This window comes from Molothrus aeneus, chromosome 16 (genome assembly GCF_037042795.1).
Source record: "Molothrus aeneus isolate 106 chromosome 16, BPBGC_Maene_1.0, whole genome shotgun sequence".
Classification (NCBI taxonomy): domain Eukaryota; kingdom Metazoa; phylum Chordata; class Aves; order Passeriformes; family Icteridae; genus Molothrus; species Molothrus aeneus.
This window is the reverse complement of record NC_089661.1, coordinates 12741314-12765304: the sequence shown is the minus strand read 5'-3', so window position 1 is coordinate 12765304 and position 23991 is coordinate 12741314. Positions and strand designations below refer to the sequence as shown.

Below are 23991 nucleotides of genomic sequence, written 5' to 3'. Positions count from 1 at the left end.
TTTATTAAATGAATTGTCTATTAATACTGTAGGAAGTCTATAGTAAATGCTTATTTTTGCAAATTTTGCACGTAACAGCATCACCTCTAAGTGCTGCAGTAATTGTATAGCAACAATCCACAGTGCTCTGGAGGCTGCAAATAATCTCCAGTGGTGACTAAGTTGTCTTTTTTGTATTCTAAGAGCAGTAAGAGCTTTTTAAAATATTTCTTACCTAACAAAATAATGAGAGGAAAAAAAAAAGGGCCCACAGGTTGCAATTGCTGTGCAGAGCAGGCAGGTCATTAATACACATTAAGGACCACAAGGCCCAGCAGGGCTGACATTGTCTCAGTGAGACATTTTCTGGTGGGCTGCAAAGGTGGATATATTAAGGACCTTGTACTAGGTCTGTGTTGCTTGGAAGAAGTTTCATTTATTTATTTAATACATATATGTATGTATTCTCAGAAGTGAGCCTTAGAAAAAAATCTTCAGTGATGGACTTTATATTTTTAACTTCCCCAAAATCTATAGCAGATTCCAAGTTTCAGGCTGTGGAAGGAAAAGGAAACTATTTTTGCTGAAACACTCTGATGTCAGATCAGAGGAAACTTATCAGTTTCAAGAATCAGAGTACAAAGGGATTCCCACGGGGCAGAGAGAACCACGGGCAGTGGTTGGGATAAAAGAGTCCTTTGAGGGGCAGGAGAGCCCACTCTGAGCCGCTCTGCAGAACATCAAGTGAAGTTAAAGGCTTTTCTTTCTTGTAGCTGTTTTTTTTGGATAACAGTGTATGCACACTTCAGAGCAGGATGGTGTTTGTTGACAGATCACACACACTCGTGGGTGCTTTGTTTTGGGAGGCAGATGAGGCACCAGCTGCTTTTCTGTTACCATCAGCAGAAAAACTCCTCGAGGAACAAAACTCTGCACCTCCCCAGTTCTCTGTGCCACGGGGCCACAGCCCCCAGGGACCCCAGCACTGCCACAATAAAAACACCTCTGTCCCCTGAGGCACTTCAGAGAATGCTCAATAACCATCAGCCATCACTGCTCAGCACATATTCATTGCCATCCCTCAGCTGCTCCCAAGGCAATACGTCCAATAAAAGGCCATATTCCTTCATTATTGCAGAAATGAGACCGTGTAAAACAATATTGGGAGTGATGTCAGAGCCTTTTACTTCCCCATGCATTAGTTTCTCCATTTCTTAAAAGGAAAACGTTACATATTTTATAAAATGACTCAACGTTTTCTGATGGAATGCACTGCATGAGCAAAGTTGCAGAATTCTGACTTTAAAAAGAAAACCCAAAACATTCAAATTTGGCATGAAAAAATCACGTGTATAAGACAGAAATGCCTCCAAAACTTCAGTTATGAAGTACTAACTGCAGGAAAGGAAAACACAATGTTCCTGTACATTACAGAGGTAGCCCTTGTCCTGCTATAGTTCAAGATGTGCCAGAGTTTTTGTTTTAGAGCTCCATAACTCACACATTTGAAATCGCTCTGGGACAAATTCGGTTCAGGGGATGTCAGCCCAGGTGCAATTTTTTTTCTTACTAAATCCTTACATCGATTCAGCCATTTTTGATTTAGAGATTGTCAGGGGCATAAAACTGTCAGAGTTTCAGACACTTTATTTACCAGCTCTGAAGTGAAAACGACACCCAGAGAATCACCTGGTGCAATGGATGAATCCTATCTGGGTCACTGGCTTCACCCACAAAACCACACAAATTCGAGGCTGAAGTTGCAACTTCTTTCCCAACTCACAGCTTTAGAAGGCAACACAGAGATAATACTTTAAAGGTTTTACCACTTTGAAACTCTGCTCCTGCTCACCATGACATTCATACAAAAAAACCTTTCTAAAAACAGCAGAAAGGCTTTAAGCAAAAACTCTCTATAATAGCCCATACACTCGTGGCTCCAGGAAATGTGATGTCTCTTCAGAAACATCTTTCAGCCATTCTGCAGCTCTTGTGCTGCCTGCAAATAATGTTAATCACCAGAAAACCACACCCGACTGGGCAGAAGTTACCCCAGATTCTGTTATCAGCTTGATGGTGTGGACTGAGCACCCACCAAGGCACAACCAGGGTGGGCTGAAAATGGATGATCCTCAAGGTCCCTTCCAACCCAAACCATTCCATGATCAATTTATACACATTTTTCCTGAAAAACAAAAAAAAAACCCCAGGAAAAATCCAACAAAAGAAAAACCAGAAACTGGGCTGCAACTGCCAGAGAGCACAAACACGAAACTACATGAACACCAGCAGGGATTTGTAGCCATTCTTGGCTGAAAATTGCAAAAAAAAAAGAAGTCAGCAATATATGCTCTAACTGCATCTGAGAGGACAGGATGGCTGGAAGGATTTATTGAAATTCTTTGTAGAGGAACAAGTTACCTGTGAGTGTCAATGCCACAAGGCAGGGGGACTGCTGGTCCCTCTGAACAAGTGTCAGTGGAACATTTATACTGCATTTGAGCCTCATCCTTTTGATTTGTATTCTATGTAATACTAAAAAAATTGTTAGAAGTGTTTTTTAAACAGCATTGGTACATTTTTGTATTTCTCTGTTTGGAAATCCAGTTTCTTCCAGTCCTGAGTCTAGATAAAATGATGGAAAAGAAACAATCTAGTGATTTTTAAAAAATCCCTTCAAAAGTACAGAATGTACCTTCACTAGAAACACAGAAATGGGATTTTTAACGCTTGATATTTCAGTATCTACCAACACTAAACTCTTAAAGACTTGATCTCCTCTCATGCTCATTGACATAATTGAGAATTAGTTCCACAGTGGCTCCCATGAATTTACACCCAGGAACAAAAAGCAGAAACCAAGGCCAGATGCACAAAAATTTCACGTCAGCTGGAATTCCCAGCTGTGTTTCTCATCCAAATTGTTCATGAAGTATCAGACTTCAAAAATGGCTCTCAGCCAAACTGGAGGACTTGGAACATTTTCTAGACCTGCCCTCACCAAGGAAGCTTTCTGCCAAATAAAGGAACAAAGAAGGAAAACACGTTGGCAGCAGGTTGGTTGTGACTGTGAATACAAAGCAGCTGAATTTTGTCTGTAAGGATTCAGACATTGAGAGTGAAAGGTAAATTCCCAGTAGAGATGGAAGAGAAGAGTCAGAATTATCAGGGATGGCCAAAGCAAAGGTGTTGCCCAGTTACAGAGGGGGAGGGATGCAGATGAAGTGCCAAAATCACAGATTATGTTTTATAGCTGAATGTCATCCTGTCCCTTGGCAATGCCATCAGCTTTAAAATCAGAGTGTGCAAAACCACCCCTTAAGTGGCTTTTAATTTAATGCCAAGGCATGAAACACTTAACACTGCTATTAAAAGCTGTACATGGGTCAATAAATGAAAGATCCAGAAGGACAAAACCCCTCCCTCCATTCCAGTATTGTACTGCCACAGCCTTCCAATCCAGCACAGTCCTAAGGAACAATTATGGTTGTCCATGCTAAAATATAGATGTTGCAGCATCAGCCTGCACCCCAGCATGGACAAATCCCAGCTGAGAACAGACCACATCAAAGGCAGAAATGGACACTAGGGTGGCACTGGCAGCAAAAAACAATTTTGCAAAAGCTCTTTGGAAGGTGGGTAGGTCCAAGGCAGTTTAGATCCAAGTGGGGACAGAGGCATTCCTGCCCTTATCTCTGCTTCCACTGCCATGTTCACACCCCCTCCTCTCACAATGATGTTCTGATCACACACAGCCTGTGCACAGTTGATCTGTCTGAAAACCATTTGTTCTTGGCTGGATCAAAGCTCACAGCAGCTCCAGGTCTGATCCTCTGTCAGCACACACAGGAGGAGGAAAAGTCTTGGTAAGTGGGATGGGGAGAGGGAACAGGAGCAGGACAACCAGAGCTCTGCTTTAGATTGGCTGAAAGTGCTGTGAAATTGCACTTTTAGAGAGAAAGAGTTTGAGAGGAGTGCTGGCAGAAAGGGGCTGTGAACAAAGGATTATATGCAGCTGTCATCCTGGAAACAGGATTTGCTATATCCTTGAGGACTCACCAATTTCCCTGCATACCTGAACTGATTTTCATTAATCAGGTGAGCAAGAGTTTTTATTTTTTCCTGAAATCCACTAGGAGCAACATTTCTTGTTGTGCTGAAGCTGAGCAGTGAGGTGTGGTGCAGCAGAAACTTGCAGGGTTGCTTTGCTTAAAAGGACTGCCCAGATTCCTCAAGGACTTGGCTGTGCTCCTTCCTCAAAAGGAACAAATAATTCCTGGATCAGTCAGAACCAATAACCCCTGGACTTTTCTAACGGTGCATGAGATGTTGGTGAGGGTTTGTGAACAAGAAAGACCCTCCCTGCACAGCAAGGACTGTTCAAACCACTGTTTGTACCCAGGGCTCTTCAAGGATGCAGATGAACTTCACAGTAATTATCACTGCAGTTTTAAAGCATTCAAATTTGCCTCACTTCAGCAGCATTCTGTAACTCACTGAATTAACAAATTCCTACCAACATCAATGCAGTGTTCCAGCAGGAAAATGCTCCTCGGAATGTGCTAAGCCACCATATTATTGGATTTTGGTGTTTAATTCTGTAATATGCCATAATGTGTATATAAATGGCACAAAATGTACCAACTTGTTCACAACAATCTCATTACCAAGTGAAGTGATTGTATCAACATGTCTAAGTGTGATGGTGATTTAAGAAGTCCAACATTTGATCTAAAAAACAGATTATAGTATTTATAAAGACCTGTGGGAGGAAAGGAAGAAGCAAAGCTCATCTGTCAGGAGAACAAATGAGGAATATATAACTCCTCCAAGGCATAATGACAGCAGAAAGAGGGATATTCTTTAAAGCTGATGGAGAAGAGAATTCATCCTATTCATATCTAGAGGCCTGGATAGAAAACCTTGATATATTCCATTACAAGATAGAAAAATACACTCAATCTCATGAATAATGGTATCTTTACTGTTCAGTGCAATTCTTCCTATACTTCTGAATCTATGAGATAATAATTCCAAACTTTTGAAAAGACACCTGACAGAAACTGAACACAAGTTTCAAATCCTTTTCAAAATAGAAAGATGGACTAAAGCTCTGTTGTGTGTGCTGTTTATGGTTTACCTGGTGTTCTTCTGAACATAAACAAAACCCCATGTGAATTATTTAAAGGCTAAGCATTCTCACATACATATATATATACACACATATATACATATATATTATATATCACTTTTTTCTGTTGTTCTTCTGAACAGAAGTCCCAGCATTCATCTGACCCTTTTTTCCTGGCTGACGCAGACATTTCTGGACTGAGCCTCTCAAACTGCCCTGCATCCCAACCTTCCCAGAGCCCCCTGGACAGCTACTCCAGCATTTACAGAGGACCTCTGCTCCAAAGTTAAACAAAAACTGAAATCCCAACAAGAATTCATTAGTTAGGCTCGTTTTAACCTCCCAGAAACTTCATTAAGGTAACTTTGTCAGGGACATACCTGGCCTTCCACAATCCACTTGCAGATAGAGGTTTTGCCATCGTATCCCGGGCGGAATTGAAGCGTGGCAGAGCGAGGGCTGATGTTGGAAATCACCAGGTTGGTTGGAGCACCTGGAAGTTCTGGAGAAACAGAAAAAAATAAATGAGAGGTAGAAACACTCTTTGTCAGCCAGTAACACAAGCCGACATTCAGTTTCCAAGGGAAAAGGGCTCTATTTGCCCCAGTTGTGGTTATTTTTCTTTTCTTTTTGGCAGAGTTTTACCCACAGCATTACTATTTCTGCTCTCTGAGCATGCACCACATTGTTACAGATCAAATGAGAAAAGAAAGGGCCCATCTACAGAATTACAGGAACTGTTTTAGAGAAGCTTCCCAATGAGCAAACCCTGGTGGTTCTTGGGGGAAGGCGCTTCCCAGCTCCATGTCTGCCAAGTCACCTAACTCCACTGAACTTCTGTTTCCCCAGAATTCAATTACAATAATGCTTATTTACTTCTCAGAGGACATACAACTACAACTGGAAAAAACTCCAAGTTTTGGGTAGTGTATTTAATATTGACCTATAATATCTAGGTTTTCTAGGGCATTTCTAAAGCCTGATTAAAGTAGATGATTTTTTCTTCAATTTTTGTAGCAAATAAAGAGGGTGACCTCCTACGAGGAAAAATCTGAAGCCCCAATCAGATCTTTGCCTCCCATCAGTCAAGATTACAGTGGCATTTACATTTTTAATATCATCTGAATTAACAACAAAAGCAAGTTCAGGAAAGAGATTAAATATAGAGTGTTTATAATAAATTCTCAATAGTTACCTGCACTTATAACAAATGGAAATAACTATTATAATCAGTAATTATATAGTGGAAGGTGTCTCTGCCCATGGCAGGGGGTTGGAACTAAATTATCTTTCAGGTCCCTTCCAACCCAAACCATTCTGTAATTTTATGATAATGCTGCACTCTGTGCAACTGCAAAAGGCTAAAAATGGGCAGGGTTTTGGCATATATTTCAGATATGCACAAATACCCAGTATTTCTTGGTTCTTACTTCACATTTGTGGGAACCACGATCGATCAACTAACCCTGCCCAAGTGGGATAATGCTGTTATCTGGCAGGCACCCTGCCATCAGATATCATGGCATTGATCCAGTCTGCAGCTTGTCATAATTACCTACGATTAGGGAAACAAGGGCAAACATACTTTAGGACACACAGAAAAGTTAAATAATACTGGGGAAGGGAGAAATTGGATTCCCTCAGTGATGAGCAATAACTGCTCCACTTTGGAAAATTCTACTTCTGTAACATCTATATTAACTGAAACTGCTTATTTGAGGTATGAATTGGCTGTTTAGTTTGCTTTTTACACTGGATGGGGCAGAGTGCAGAATTTTAAAAAGAAAATACAAAAAGGGTAAATGTACAGGTGCCCAAATGGTAACTCAGACAACAATGGGACACAACTGCTTCTCCCAAATATTTTTTCAGGCCAAAACTTCAAATTCTTATTAATAAGATTTTAGTTTCACTATACAAGTGAAACACTCATAGTTGACATAAGCTATATTACTTCCACATGGAAAATCCTTTCCCTTTTAATATCACCCAAACTCTGTTTTTTGCCCCAAAGCAACACTTTGAATTGATTCAGGCTTCATTTTGATGTCTCTTTGTAAATGTCAAGAGATTCTGTATTGTATCCACTTTATTGCTTTGTCCATTCCATTGTCATACCCACACATTTTTTTTGGTATTTGTATTAAACATCCTCAGCTTCCTGGAAATTTCAAAAAGCAAGTATCTTCACTTTAACATTTCAGTCTGTCCCAAAAATTAAATCCAAATTACGCAGCAGAGAACTCCAGTGCTTTACAAATAAAATAATTTTTATTACCGCTGAACCGCAGTAACCCGTGACCTTCGGAACACAGAAACACCAAGAACCAGCAGGTTTTGTTCTGTTTTGCTTGCTGCAGGCTGACCCACCTGGGGGCACTCCGGAGGAGATGGTGGAGGAGGTGACCCAGCCGCTGCCCTGGGCGGTGACGGCCGCCACCTCGATGGTGTAGGTGGTGAGGGAGGACAGCCCCGTGATCTTGTACTCCAGGGTGCTGTTGGGCAGGCTGCGGGCCAGGCGGGACTCGTTCCTGCCGTACACCTCCCAGGAGATCTGGTACCCTGCAAAACACATCACCCTCAGCTCAGGGGGGGCAACAATAACCCAGAGAATTCCTGCGTGGGCTTGTGGGCAGTGGCGCATCCTTGTTCCTTACGCCATTCCTTGTGATCACCTTCTATAAGCAGGAAAAAAACCCTCCTTGAAGTTAACACTGGCTAAAATACCCAAGTATTTAAAAAATATTGTTATTTCCAATAAACAATTGATGCAGGTGCCCCTCAGAGCATTATCTCCCTGTCAGGAGGATGTGAGGTCTCAGCTATCTTTTTTTTCTATGCTTGATACGAAATGGCCTGGAAACCTGGAGATAACTTGACAGAAAGGTGGACTTTCATTCTGTGAACTCTACAAAGCAAATGGGAAGAAACACTGGAAAATATAACTTCTACAGGAATACCTAATTAAAAATCTCTATGTGCTTAGCAGGGCTTTCTCCCTTTGCATGCTGAAGTAACCTTCAGTGCTGCCTGTCTAGAAATACTTAGAAATCTGCCAATAACAAGCAGGCAGGGACATTGTGGGAATCTTCTAGGAACTGAAAAACCTCTACTCCCCACCGCTTGTTCCTTGCAGAAATCCTTCAGCAGGGTGAATCATTATCCTTTCTTTCAAAACCATCTTGGAGCCAATGCATTGTCCAAAGCTGCACCTGCCCTGACCTCCATATTATTCTTCTATCATAACTAGACTTTCCTTTTTATCTCTTTGATAACCACTTGCCTTCCAAGAACTTTTGAAACTTTCCACTGTCTGATTTGCTCAATTTTACCTCCAAATCTGCTTGTCCTCCTCCTGCCCAGTCCCACTTTATTCTCATTTGAACCCATGTGAACCTCACTGTGCCAGTCCTTGGAGAGCATGTCTGAAAAGTTTGCTTGATTGCCGCTTTCTTTGTGATTTGACTCAGAGGGTGAAAAAAAAAAATACACATAGCTCTTGAATGCCTGTGAAATTGAAGTGAGTGAAAAGGACTAACAGAAAGGAATCCCACTGAGTGAACCATGCACAAGGCAAACTGGCTGGAGAAACTCCCTACTGGGTTCCTGTTCCCATCATCTAAGATGAGGAATTCAGACCAGTTGGAAGGCTTGAAGGGTTTTAAAAAAAAAAATCTTTAAAAAGAAGACATGATAAGCTGATTAACATATATGAATTGATGTAGCAAAATGCCTCATGGTATTAACCAGCAAGAAAGCATCATCTCATGAGCCAAAACCATGGTGAGACAAATATTTCTGCAAGAGCCTGAGAGGTGTGAGACGTTCTCAGTCCTCTCTTTTGAGCTGCCATCACAGACAGGGATTCATCTTGACCTGATTTTGCATGATAATGGGCTCGGTGTGGTCACACAGTCACTAATTATGTTTCAGGTGAGGGGGCAGTGATAAAGGGAGGTGATGCTTCAACAATTCCAGCTACACCACAAATGCCCCTCTGATTTGCACTGCAGAGGGGAAGGGGAAACACTCCTGAATGCTCATCTGGAACTGGTTTTAAACAATTATCTGAGTGGGAATTAATTAACTCAGTAATTTACTCATGTCTTGGAAACACGGTGCTGTTTTGATGCTCTTTGAATAGGCTTAAGAATCATTTGCCAGACCAGAGCTGATGTAGCACAGACAGGATTGTAATCTGTAGGAAGATTTAGACAAAGTTTAAGGGCTCTGTTGCCTGAATTAACAGAGGATGAGCAGAAAGGTGGGGGCTGACTGTTCCCTGTGTTTGATGCTCAGTCGAGAGGCACGAAGGAGTTGCAGACAGAAGGACCATCACAAGCACCCTTTTCTTTCAACAGCTGTGGGTGCAGCCTGTTCCAGACAATAAATAACCAGAGGAAGATAAGCAGGGGACTTTTAATGCTCACTCTATCCATTTGTTGCTTATGGACAATAGAAATTGTCACTCAGCACACACCAGGCAATCTTCAGTGATTGAGATATCTCCTCTCCCATCTGGATAAGCTTAGGTTATACATCAAATGTTGGTGATTATTCTTTGGACATTTTATCTCTTCTCCCTTGTGACCACAGAAGAGACCCAGCTTTCCCGCCCATTAAGCACATAGTCCCTATGTATTTATTTCCTGGGGAAAGGAAGAAAAATGTTCACCAAGAAAAATATCCCAAGTTTCTGTGTAAATTGAAGAAAAGGAAAAGAGGCAGTACTTACTGTCAGGGATTTTAGTCCCCAATGCATAGTTAAATTCCAGTCATATAAAAGATGAGAACAGAAAATCTGTACATACACAGCGAGCAGACACAAAGCCAAATGCAATCAGGCATAACAAAAACAGATGGGAAAAAAAAGTGCTGAAGGAAAGGAACAACAAGCACTGCACCCCCAAGTAGCACTCCAGCCACACTGAGTGGCAGATGGGCAGAACTCTGGGTCATGTGGCTGGTGAGAACACACTCCAGCCAGATGTGTCACAGATGTGAGCCCTGCCAGAAACGTGCCTGGGCAGCACAGCTGGATTTTCCAGAGGGATTCCCCTGGTGTGAGAGAGGGCAGGGAAGGTGCCACAGATCCTTTCCCCACACTCTGGCACTCCACAAAACACTGCCTAATGACCAGAGGAGTTTCAGAAATAATTTTCTGTTGATGTGGAGTAAATTCTCTACACGAGAGCACTACACCCAATCACAAACTGTCCCTCCACATCCAGATCCTCATAAATCAACGTTTGCTGAGGGAACGAGGAAGATACTGAGATTTACAGCAAGAGTAATGGGCAATTTCCCAGAGCAGGTTGGCTGCTGGGCACTCCCTCCGTGCTTCCCTCCTCCCAGCGCCCCTGCAGGGAACAAGAAGGTCCAGTAAAGACATCAATGAGCAGAAATGATGAATAATTGCCTCCCTGAGCACTCAGATCCCCAAGCAGCCCTCTCTAAACCTTTGAGGTGCTCAGGGCATGAACAATTTTGCTGTTCTTCTATCCCAAATGCAATTTGCATCATTAAGGAGGTTTCTTTTTTCTTATAGACTCTGCTGGGCATTTTCACACTGGTGTTTTGTCACGAATGTCTTCAGTTGATTCCTTCTGAATCAATTTATCCCAAATATAACCCAGTCCATCATTTGGTTCCATCTGGTTTCAACCCATTCTGGGAGAGGGCAGCTTGTTTTTAGCAAAGTAATTCTGCAGAGCTGCTACCTGCTGCTTAAAAAGGAGCAGTATTACATCATCCTGGGTGGAGGTACCTAAATTTAAGCACTTGGGCTGGCCAGGCTTTGGCCATCCTCACTGAATCAATACTGCTCTGCTTTCAGGAGTCATTAGGTTCTATTCTCAAAGCACTTAAATCAGTGCATATTTCAGGCAGGTTTCCACAGTGGAGAGGCAGGAGATGATCTGCATGAGGACTCCACAAACAGCTCAGAGCACACAGCTACAAATGATGCATGTCATAGATACAGAGAGGAAAAAACACTGACAAGGGAAACCTTATCAAAATAATTACACCTGTCAAAAAAATTACACCTTCAGAAAATTAGACTGATATAATATTTCCGTGGTCAAGGGTCAGAAAAACTGATTTTTTAAACTCCTAAAATGAATCTTTAAAAATTAAACATTTTAACACTCTAAAACCAAAATATTTTGATCCATATGAAATTATTTTCTCCCTTCCCAACTACCTCCAGTAATTTAAAGTCTGGGAGCTTTTTTGTGCTTCAAAACCTTGAAAACCTTTGTTAAATGGAATGTCCATCCTGTGCAGCTGCAATAGTTCCCCATCTGAAAACAATATTGCCTCTGTTGATAAGAACTAGAGGTTTCCTCAAGTATTTATACCTTCCTTTATGAAAAACAATGAAGTTGCTGCTGTTGTATCTACACTGGCATACAGTAAATAGATAAATAGCTTGTCAAATGGCAGACCCATCAAAGGGAAACAAGAGAGTTCTGAGCCCTTGTGATAGTTTGTAACAGATTAAATAATGACATGCAAATTCTGTCACGCAGTCCACAGCCAGACCACTTGATCACAGAGGAAGGATTCTGCTGATTTCAGGCTTGGTCTTGATTGCAAACCCCAGCAATGCTAATCCAGACTTTGCAGCTGTGAGCTCTGCATAGGGACCCCCCACCCTTGGGGCAAAGGCCAAGCACGGCCTCATAAATTTCCAAAAATTCAGTAAAGCAGGTGGAGGTCACGGCGGATTTAACAAGACCAGACACCCTGTGGGGAGCTGATTTCTAACACAAACTGCTTTTCCAGTAACCACAATCATGAGCTGCCAGTAATTGGAGCTGTACTTTGTGTAACGCTCCCTGGTGACATCTCAATTACCCAGAGGAGGGGCCAGGAAACCAGCAACAGCCCAAATTCTCCCTAAATGCTCCACTACACAGTTTTTCACTGCAGCAACACATTCCACCCCCCACACACTGAATAAAAAAAAGAATAAAAGCAGAGGTAGCAGCTGATACCTGTGATGATGCCATTCTTCTCTACAGGTTCTTGCCAGCTGACCTTGAGTGAGGTGTCCAGAATCTCAGTGAAACTCAGGTGTCCCACAGCTCCTGGCTCTGGCAAATCAGAAAAGGAAAGCTGTTAATGGGTGAACCCACTTAACTGGGATCAGATTCACGTGGCAGGGTTAGGGATGGAGAAATATGTCCCTGAGCCAGGGCTAAGGGAGGCTGGAAAGCTCAGTGAGAGGAGAATGCAAGGTGGGAAGAAACACTCTGGCTATCATCATGTCAATTATTTCACCCAGTCAGCATCCCAAGTGTGTGGAGATCTGACAGCATTACTGTTTGTCCTCAAGGATGCCTGTGAGGTGTTTGCCTGCCCTGTTTTGTGCAGCAATGCCACCAGCAATCCCCTCACCTGGAAAGAGCCTTTTCTCTATGCAAGGTCACAGCAAGGACAGAGTCACGAGTCACTGCTTGGATAAATTCCCTCAAAACAACTCTAAAAATGTCCAACATAATGGCAACTGTCTTCTGTAAAATGAATACAAGTGTGTGAAACTTTTTAAAGGGTTTTTATGATGTAGCTCAAGAGCTCTTAAAAATTTCAGCTCCCCAGTGTGCAATGAAAGAGCATAAAATGGAATGACTGTCAAGAATATGCCATCCTCCCTCAATTTTGATCTTCAGGGGAGACAACCTGACTGATTTTTGATCCAAATGCTGTTCTGTCCTCAATCGATGCACTGCAAAAAGGAGGTTTTGTTCACTTTATATTCACTGTGCTTCTGTCATTGGATGCCTGCCCGAGTATCCTCCAGCTCCACTGACATCAGTTGGCAATTTCTTGTCTGCAATTTCATGTTTTGTTTCCTCTTCAATTTAGTCCAGCCTCTTATTCCCCTCCAGCTATGACAAAAAAAAAAGCCCAAACCCTGCCAGTGGGTCGGCTACAAACCCATTTGCAATTCTGCAGTCCCAGGGAGGAGAATTCCCAAGCCCACTCTGCAGTACCCAGCAGTCAAAGCACACAGAAGAACTGCTGAGCCTGTAGTGATCCCAGGAATGCCTGACAAGAGCATGGAATTATCACAGTTTGTGGAGCTGCAGACATTGAAACCACACACTCACAAAGCTTTGCTCCAATCAGCCCCTGCAGTTGCAGCCCAATTTTAAAGTCATCAGGAAACACAGGTGCAGGTGACTCCAGGCCAGGACATGACACTTGTGACTGGATATCAGGTTTTATCTGACCTACAGCTTGTCAGCCAACAGATCCCTGTTTTCCTAAAGGATTGCCTGACTTTGCTGTCCAGACAGAAAATGATCACCTGTGAACATGAATGACAGGCCTTTCAAATCTTTTTTCCCATCACATAAATCCTGAAGCAACTCAGCTTCAAGGAGTTCTCTGCCAAGATGCATTACACCATCCTGCAAGGAACTTCTCCAGCACTGTGAAAACCCAGAGAAACAATTCTGCAGGGTTTATAAATAAATAAATCAACTCTGCTCATCTCTCCTGCTGAGGCTCATTGCAGCATGTAGCTGGACACACCAAGAAATGTCTCAGATTATCTAGAAAATACAAGTCTGGCTCTCTCTTGGTTTATGTTTCCTGATGGAATTCTCTTGTGTTTAAATCAGCATGGGATCCCAGCATTTCCCTGAGATAGCCTCAAGGAGACAGGGCAATGACTCTGCCCCTGCTCCCACTTTGTGGAAAGTATTAAAGGTTCATTTCTGCAGCCTTTCCTTCAGCAGAAATATTAAAAGTATCTTTCCTCTTCCCAGCTGATTACTTTTTGTGAAATCCAAGGAGTTTTGTATCTTTGGTTTCTTACCCTTCTGTACTCACTGAAGTCAACCACAGGGTTCTACTGTGCTGAGAGGGAGAAGACAGATGAACTCAAACACATTTACAAATCATCACTGGCTAAAGCTTTTTTCCCTCAGGAAAATGGGCAAAAAAGCTGATAATGCACAGAGGAACCTAATACACGTTTCACCTTCCACCACACATTTTGCTTTCATCCCAAACACACACGTTGGAGTTCAGATTAGTGGCTCCCACAGATTTCTGGTCCTTAAACTCTTACCTCTGGCAACCTGTTCTAGTACATAGAGGAGAGTAACCACACTAGGAAAAATCCATGGGAGAGTATTTTTCTCCGGGTTCCTTCAAAAGTATCTCATGAGAAACTGGATTAGCACTTTAGCCTCACTCCTGTGAATGTTAATGACAATTGGATTCTTCTTTACGGGAACACTGACTAACCCAGAAGATCCCTATTAAGGCAGAGCAGTATTTCTAAAAACAATATCTTAATGGATGAATGAGACACTTTTTATTCTGGTTTAAACCTGCAAATGTGCAGCAGTGTTTATGATCCTCCTGAAGCACTGGCCAGAGCCAGGATCACTGTGGACACAGTCAATTTATCTGCATCAGACACACACTGCACTTGTTAGGCCCAAATATGTCTTGAGAAAACAACTTTGGCCACAGAGACCAAACCTTTTTCTGATGCAGGAAATAATTTACATGCTAAAGCACTCAGTTCATTTTATTTAATCCTGCCTCCAGTTTTTCAGGATAGGAGAAACTGCCTTGCTGTGATCCTGGTTCTTTCACAGAAACACTTGCAATGTAATATAGATACAGATATTTTCAATTTATTGAGTAACAGCAGGACACAATTGTAAATTAATCATTGACCTCCACAGGAAGTTCCAGTGCTCAGTTCCTAAGAAGATCAATTCATATTTATTTGGGTGCCTGAACATGGATTTAAGAGCACAAGGATTTGCAGACATAATGCATTATGTGTTGGCTGAACCAGACTATGAAGCTCTTAGATAATCATCAATATAAAAAATTCATCCAGGTTTAGCCCATAACGAAACAAAAGAAAAATCAAATATTTGCCACAGGCTGAAAGAACACCCATGGAAAACTGGCTGAGGTCACACGAGAAGAGCTTGCTGTGAACCCAAGGTCAAATTTTAAGCAGAGAGTTAAAAATTTAAAAATTGGGGTGCTCACTGTCTTCCAGGGTGCGCAGGAGCTGGGGAGGGCTCCGGGGGCCGTCCCCTGGGGTGGTGAAGCACAGCACTGAGGTGTAGTAGCTGGTGAATTTCTTCAGGTTGGTGATGCAGCCACTGTGAATCCCGTGGAAATCCGGAGCGATGGTGACCACGGTCACGCTCTCTGGGGCATCCACCGGCCACGCCAGGAGCTGGGAGATTCAAACAGGGATGAGCTCTCATTAGAAGTTGTGTCTATTTGGAATCAAAATCGGTTTGGCTGCCAAAACCATCTTAATCTGATTGCAAAGAAGCAAGCAATGCTGTTAAAGCACTGTCAGCTCTGATGCTGAACAGATGGATGCAGCACTGTGACACTGGAGGGATGTCTGTAACACTCACTGCTGATGGGGATCCACCAGCATTGCAATTCTCCATGGCTGCTGCTGAGCAATGCCAAAATTATGGCAAATCATTATTCAGATGACACGAGCCTTTTGTCTCATCAGCCTGGCCAGTCTCTGCTGCTGAAAGCAGGCTGAAGGAAGAAAAGTACTTTTCAGTGCTACTCTGTCATAAATGCTTTATCTTATTTTCTTTAAAGATGCCACAGTCTGGGGAGGTTCCTGGGATTAGAGGGAGAGAGCTGGGGACACACACACACCCTCCTGCCCCTTCCAGAGCTCCCCCAGCACCCCAGTGAGCAGCCCTGCCTCACAGGCTGGCAGCATTACAAGCTCAGCGGACTGGGGACATCCACACTGTGAATGATTCAAGCGGTTCTGGAACTACAGAAAGAATAGAAAAACGGTTGTAAAGATGATTACTACAATTTTCAACACCTGAGTCCCAAAAGTTAGACTCCTGAAGACATTTTCATGCATTTAAAATAGGGTGCTTGTCAGAAGAGCTCAGTCTTGCAGGTTTCATTCATCTCAGTGGATGTTCTGGGCGATCAATATCTCTGAGAGTGCAATACCTCATGTGTAGGTACCTAAATGAGGACTTAAAAAATTCATTTTTGGCAAACGACTTTGAAATTCTGAAACAATTTTTGAAATCGCCTTAAAGGCTTAGGGGTCTAAAACTTGAAAGTGTTTATGAAATTTTTATTTTGTCCAAAAATCCTTCTCATGTGGCTTACAAGAGAATGTTAAAATTCCAGGCCTGACTCAGTATCTGTGTAAATCATGCTACCTGCATTGATTTCAGGCTCATAAACATGAATAGATATCTGAAATTATTAAGCCATATTTGACATATGTAGCCAATGTCTAGAGTACCTGATAGCCAGAAAGCACAGTTAGGGGACAATAAGGAGTAATTTTGTTAGGAATATTTCATATTTGAGAAAGTGCACTTTACAACTTCTGTTGAAATGCAAATAAATTTCAAAGAAAAGATAAAATGTATAATGGCTGAAGAGGACAGTAAGTTTTATTTTCTTTTCTAAATCCCCTCTGTGCACTACAATTGGCATTTATAACTTTGGAAGACTGAACTCTTGAGTGCATGTTCATGAGGAAACGTGTGCAGAAAACACAGGTGAACAATTTTGTCAGTTAAAGGAAAAAATGGGTTTAATCCTTAAGAAAGGCAAAGGCCTGGCTTTGACTACTAGAAATTTATAAATCATTCACAAAGCTACTCTAGAAATGAGTGACAGAAATGATCTCACATAGTCTTTGTACTGCAATTCCCAATCCCTGGGAGAAACAGGTTGGTAAAGCTATGGCAATCTACTGCAATCAAAGAAATATAAATTTTGATAATTTCAGAAGTTTTTATTGGCCACTGACAGATACAAATTACAATTTTACTTCCTTTATAGCATTGCTGAAGAAATTGAAACAAAAATTAGAGGTAGCTATGCAATGAGATGAAGGATCTTTAGACTGAAACTCTGAATATAACAGAGAATGAAAATCTGAAATAAGACTTTTGCAAACATGGGCTCATTGTGCTTGGACCTGCATCAGAAGATTACAGTGCACTGCAGTCCACTGAACCCCAGAAGTGCTTTTATTCTCCAGAGTCTGAACGGAAGCCAAGTGCTATTTCTGTGCTGGAGTTTCAGGGTATTGTGCTGCAGCCCTGTCAGTCACTGAGCCTTGAGAGCTGATTCTATCCCTGCCAGAAGCAGACACACACATCTCCATGTATTTATTTACTTCTTCAGCACTGAGATTCTCAAACCACTGCTGGCCTTCATGAGAAATACATTGGTTTGGGCAGAAATACCATAATTCCCATGCATATCTCTGTCTCAGTTCTCTGTCACTCTGAGACATTCCTAGAGAAGGATCAAGTCTTCTGAAGCATCTCAAATCCATGTACAATCCCTTAATTCACAACTTGTCTTTTGAGCTACAACATCCTCCTCAAATCACTCCACCCAGCACTCAAATCAACCTCGCTCCTCCCTGCTCATAGACCACACCTGTCTTCCCTTTTCCTGCTCTGAGATTCGTGCAAGATTTCTCATTGTTCTCTCTGTGGAGGTTTTTAAACCCTTCATTTATTATGCCCTGACTGCTGAATCACTGATGGAGGTTCTGTTGAGAACAAACCACCCTACCCAGCTCCTCAGCAAACACTCCACTGGTCAGAGGCTCTGTTGAGCACTCTCTGCTCTGTGCACTCCAACAGATGTTGCCTGATTAATAAATTCTACATTCTCAAATCTCTCAGATCATCACAGTGGGAAAGTCAAGGCAATTATTTAGTGTGCTGCCTTGATTCCCAGCGAAATGAATGGTGAATCTGCATTAGCATAAACAGAAACCTCAGGGTTGGTTTTCAGTGCCACAATGACATGTCTCCTGAGGTGACTTTCCAAACTGACATGGAATTGCTTTCTGGCTTTGGAAACTCTCCAGGAAAATGACAAAGGTATGAGGACTTCTATGCTATGACACATTCCCTTTTCAGAACTTACATAAATTGCAAATATTAGAATCATAGAATGGTTTGGGTTGGAAGGGACTTTGAAGATCATCCAGTTCCAACCTCTGCCACAGGCAGGGACATCTTCCTCTTATCCCAGGCTGCTCCAAGCCCTGTCAGGAGCAATATCTGCTCACTTCTCCCTTTATCTCTTTATCTTACAGGTGTAAGATACTCCTGAAAGCAGAGAGGTACTTTGGAGATTCAGAGATCATAAGGCTGAAGTTCTGGTTTACACCAGGACTGTTAATGCAGACATTATTTGGCGCCTGTACTCACCTTGTAGCCTTGGTTGATGCCGTTGATGAACTGCTGGGGTGGAGGGTTCCAGAAGAACTGGATGGTCGTGGAATTCACAGCTTCAACCTGCACGTTCTGAGGTGGAGCTGTGGGCACTGCTCCCAGGAGCAGAGAGGGAACAAAACAAAAACAGAGAGGAGAGGGAATGAGGGGAAAAAAGAGAAAAATGAACACAGAACCCACTGAGTGTCACTTGCAAGTCGCAGAGTAATAAAAACCTCGAGAGAGGGATGCACTTCCCGTGCAACAGCAGCGATTTGGAAAGCTGGGTAATTGGGTTAATTTCTCATTCTGTATTGGAGATTCCTTCAAGGGGAGGAGAAGAAATGGCTTCTGCAGCTTATTATCCTGCAGAGGAGTTTCTCAGAAAGACTTGAGCCATGTAAGGACAGGTGAGCACAGCTCTTTCAGTCATCCATGAGTGCACGGAGAATGAAGAGTTTCTGAGAAAAATTTCTGGAGTCCTTTAGTGCTGCTCAATTCCCCAGATCAGACAAGAAAACATGGAGTTTGCACAATTAAGGTTTTAATTGTGAATTATAATCTGGCAACAGCATATGTTTATTATTTACTGCTGCCCAAAGAATTAGGACCAGTCATATCACATGTAGTAAAGATTTTTCTTGGGAATTGAGAGTTGTTCTCATTTTATCTTGATATGATATAAATTCATGTATATTGAATTGATTATATATATCCTGAGCCAATACATCCTCTAATCTACTAAAAGTTGCACAAACATTTTATGCCAAGGATTTAATTAGACAGATGTTTTCTCAATACAAAAGCAAGCATGGAACATAAAGGCATGTTGCCTTCAAACAACCAAAACCAGCATTTAAATATTTCACCATTCAATAAAATGTCTCATTCCAAGCAATTTCTTCAACTTACTGCTTTAAGATGTCATTTCTATAGTTCTCAGAGGAAAGAATATTAATAGACAGGCCTATTTTCTGATATTATCAAGCTTATAGTAATTTTAAGAAGAAAACTGCTATCTGAGTACAAAGAAATGGACTAAGACACTTTAAATCCCATAAAATAAGCTTAATAATGCTTCAAAAACATCACTATTGACAGCCATGTGCATTTGTATTCTACTAAAGAGGAGCTATCCACAAGTGGTTTTGAAGCCTGGAAGCCTTTGTTCCTTCTGCTTCCAAAGGAAAGTTTCTACCAAAGCCCAATGATTTGTGCTTCTAAGGAGAATCCACGATTCCCACTGAGGAATGGTGGTTTCCTCCACACTTTTCAAAAACAGGGCAGAAACTTTTCAAGTTCCAAAGCGCTTTTTGGAAGATGAGTCTTTGTGTGGAGAAGAAATGAAGAAAAGAAGTTCAAAAATGCAAAAGTGCCCCTCTTCCCACCAAAAGTTATTGTTTGTTTGGAAGAGACATGAAGGGGCATTATTCTTAACTAGTGCTGACAATATACTAAGACAGGACAGTGCACACTTACCAGAGATGTGCACAGCCAAGAAAAATCAACACAGAAAAATGGAGAAATCCTCAAGGATGTCAGGTTTGAAGCGACAAGAACATTCACTCCCATGCCCACTGTCACTAAAATTCCCTGAAGATTCTGCCATGGGCTCCACAACCTTGCTCTGCAGCTTTTTTAAACCTCAGTAGCTGCGTATTAGTCAGAACCTTCATGCCCTAATTTTAAACTTGATGCGACAATTTATGAACTATGCATAATTATTGAGTTCTGGAAGCAGAGTTTATCTGATAGTACTCTAAATTTTCATTAGAATCTGGGCCCTATTTCCTGCCACGTATCATAATTCCCTGTGTGCTTTTGGAAGGTTATACTATTATCTGAATGACCTGTAGACATCATAAAGTTTTTCTAGTCAAGAGATTCACCAAATCATCCTGAGATACAGTCATAAATATTAAAGTCACTCTACACTCATAATGAGTTGCTTTGGCTACAGTCCCCCACTAAATGCATTTTTTTTCTTATTTATATTCTTGATGAAACTGTTTATTATGAGAGCCACGAGATATATTTGAATCTGCTTTTGTGTGCAATACCTTGTATAATTAATGGTTAACATGCATAATTTTTTTAAAAGTCAAAATTCTTACTTTCCTGCACATTTGCATGTTCAGATATTGTAACTGTCAGAGATTTGTTACTGCAGAAGAAAATTGTGTTACAGGTCTTCAGGTTAGTTTGTTATCAGAAATTCACCAGGATATCACTGATAGATTCATCTCCTCCAGTCAGTAAAGCTAAATCAGGTGAGCACCACCAAGCTCCAAGTTTTGCTTTGTGGTCCTCACAGTTCTCCAAAAAGCTCAGGCAAACACTTGAGGATAGGTTTACTGCAGTTTTAGGAATGTGGATAACCAAATGAAATAGTTATTTCTTTTAAAAAGGAAATATTTTTTGTTCATTAGGAGATAAATTTCTGAAACAAGAATATATGGTTATAGCAGAGAAAATACCTGCTGTAATATGAAAAGTGGAAAAAAATTATGAACAGAAAACATAAAACCTCAGAATGTTGGAAATCATGATATCACATTTCTTCCTTAGTTATCTTTATTGAAACATCAACATCTGCATCTCAATTAATGCATTTAAAAGATGGAAAGAACATGGTCCATCTGATTTGCATAAGCTTAATTATACTGCAGAAGGCATAATGTAATATATTTTTATATTTTTAATCAGTAAAATATTGGCATTATAATCTCAAATTTACTTCAAAGTGCCAGTTTAAAATTCTCCTTTTATGTCCTGATATTAAAGGCTTCCTTGGGTATCTGAGCACTTCTGCATTTTAAAAAGAAAAGAAGTTTGAGGAAGCCAAATCAGAATTGACCTTCTGGTCACTTCAAAACTCAAATACTTTTCCAAGATCATGGAGAGTAACTTCCTGAAGCTTTGGCTGTCTGCACAAGGGATTTTCTAATTTAGTGGTAGATACCTGTCCTCTTCCTACAAATTTGTTGTCAAGCTGTACAGAAGCTGCCAATGTCAAACAGGTGTTTCAAGAGTAATCCCCAAGTATTTACACTCCCAGCTTTCAAACCTGCACTTCATCATGTCTGCAAGTATTCCAAAGCCATCTCACACTGGAGATCCATCTGGGAGTCATCTCAGAGCTGCAGATCAAATTGGTCAGACACAACCAACTGTTACTTTCCTCCTGATAAAGTTCATGTGCTTGGAAATCAGCAGAGAGCTCAGCCCCCGGGACTGCGGGTTAATGTACAACATTCCAAGTAGAAAAGGTCATGGAAGCACTCTAGATAAAAACCATTAAAAGGGTTTCACTGACAAGATAATTGAGAGGAGACAAGGCACTGAGGTTAAGCATGTGTACATGGAATTATTCTGTCTCTGGCCATGTGCAAACAGCATGGAGATCCCGTGGAGTTTCTGACTGCCAGACTCCTGCTCCTAAATATAGATCTTCAGCACAGGCTTGGAAAAAAGGCTCCTCTGGAGCTCCTGACCTTTGAGGTGGCAATTTGCCTGTCTCAGGCAGGGTTGTGGAACTGCAGTTTTCCTCTAGGTGAGGATTTAGATGTTTCTTTAATGCACCAGCCTGAGGTGCTGAGCTGCAGATCCCATGGGAGCAGTGGGGATGTGGAGCTGTAATTCCTCTTGGGAAGCCTCTTCCCTCTGCTCCCTGCTGGTGCTCTGGGCTGTGCTCTGAACTGCAGTGGGTGCCTAGGAAAAATGGTCTCTGTAACACTACACATCTGAAAAACTGAATTCTGAAATTCAGCAGTGTGAGATTTGGCACTAACTGACGAGTTGGGCTTCTTGTGGCTGGGAAATGCCTCCTTCCTTTCCGGCATGGCTCTCACACAGACAAGATTTTATTGCTTTATTAAGAGTTGGGGGCCAGGGACCTCTCTGAGACAACAGCTAATTTCATCACCTTGTGAAATAATTTAAAAATAAAATAAAAGCAGTAGATGGCAAATGACATGTAAGCAAGAGGAACTCCCCCAGCCACTACAACTCCAACCTGCTTCTGCACAGGAGCAGCTGGGCCCAGCACAGTCATGGGTGCTCCAGAGCTATTGGGAGGATCCCCAAAGGAAGTGACAGAGGATCTTTAAGGTGGTTTTGCCAAGAAAACCCAAGGGAAAACTAAGGAAAATATCTTTTCACTGAGATAAAGCGAATGATTGCAGAGAGATTCTGCAGTCAGGGATTCCTTTTCCAAGATTATTTCCTACATAAAGCAGGAAGCTTTCAGTTAACTGGGTTTCCTCTGGCTCTTCTACACATTTCTCTGATTCATCTCTTAGTGCCTGAGGAAGAAGCTGCTTTGGACCTGGCTGAACAGACTCCTCTTGCTTTTATCCTTTCCACACCATCAAGACTCACTGGTCTGGTAACTTTTATTCAGGAAGGGCTTTTTCTCAGGCCTTCTTGGCCTGGCAAGGTGTCCATGCACAACAAAGAAGGGAAAATAAAACAACATTCAAATACATGTTGAGATCTGTGAGCTTTGGGACATAAGACTGGCTTTTCAGATATGCATCAAAAGAAAGACATGGCACTAAAAGCAGAAACAGAAGTGGTTAATGTCAATGGAGAGGCTAATGGAAGAAAAGTCTCTACTTGTAAACCTTGCCCTGCCTAAATCTAAGACATGGTGGGAGTTTTTCAAAGAGAGAGTTCAGAGATATTCACAGTGGTGAGATAAAAGGGACAGACCCAAAGTAAGGGGTGGAAGTTGCTACTTTATCAAATCAACCTGCAAAAAAAGGCAAACATGCCCAACAGGACAGAGCAGAGACAATATTGTCACCACACAAAGATGTTTATACCTTCACAAAGCTGTTCTTACATGAAAAGGTATTGGGAAACTTGAGGTTTTCATACGGCAATGAGAAGTCCTGCAGGACAATGCTTAAATAAATAAAATTACCCTATGCAGAGGGCTGGCACAAATCCCTGTGAAAAGTAACATCAAAGCAAGGAACAGCTGGAGAAACTCTGATGAAGAAAGACCTATATATCCAGAGCATCAAAGGATCAGGCTGAATATCACTCTGAAAAGACTTTCAAGATTTTAGAGCCAGTCAACCTGTCTGACCCTCGTGCTGGGATGTTCAGTGCTCTGCCAGTAAGGCCTCCTGACATTTTATCTCTCTGACATGCACCAGTTTCCCCCCAGTTCAGACCCATCAGCACCTCGTGAGCTTGGCTGTGTTTTGGAAGCTGGTGATTTTTGAGGAGCTTGGAGCAGCTGATTAGTTTTCAGTGGCTAAAGCAATGCCAGAGGACTAATAAGGGATTAATAGACTAGCTCCTGGTATAAATCCACAGCTTATATGGCCAGTCAATACCCCCTATGACAAAGGTGCCAATATGCTGATGTGCTCCTGCCAATGGGCTGATCTGCTCCCGGGGTTCATTTCCTCCCAGGCTCTGCCTGCCCTGCACATTGATGAGTATGAGGTATTTCTCATCTGCAGACAGACAGGTTCTTGCCAGCACAGCTCACATCATTTAGTGCATGTCAGAGCAGAGGCAGTGGTGGTGTGGTACTAGGAAAGGGGGATGGATGGGAGTGTGTGTCTTTGACATTTATCTCTGCTCATATTAAAATCAGAATATGATTTACGAGGCAGTTTTACA

The 23991-nt window shown here is 41.8% G+C and overlaps 1 protein-coding gene across 1 annotated transcript in view; it reads right to left on the bottom strand.

Moving 5' to 3' along the window:
- Nucleotides 1–23991, bottom strand: part of SDK1 (sidekick cell adhesion molecule 1) — a 382240-nt gene that overhangs the window by 86266 nt on the left and 271983 nt on the right. Inside the window, exons 18-22 of the mRNA XM_066560719.1 lie at nucleotides 18349–18464; nucleotides 15143–15335; nucleotides 12112–12210; nucleotides 7481–7672; nucleotides 5491–5612 (exon numbers count right to left, since the gene is read on the bottom strand). Of these exons, the coding sequence (XP_066416816.1) occupies nucleotides 5491–5612; nucleotides 7481–7672; nucleotides 12112–12210; nucleotides 15143–15335; nucleotides 18349–18464 (722 nt within the window). The remainder of the gene's footprint in view (nucleotides 1–5490; nucleotides 5613–7480; nucleotides 7673–12111; nucleotides 12211–15142; nucleotides 15336–18348; nucleotides 18465–23991) is intronic.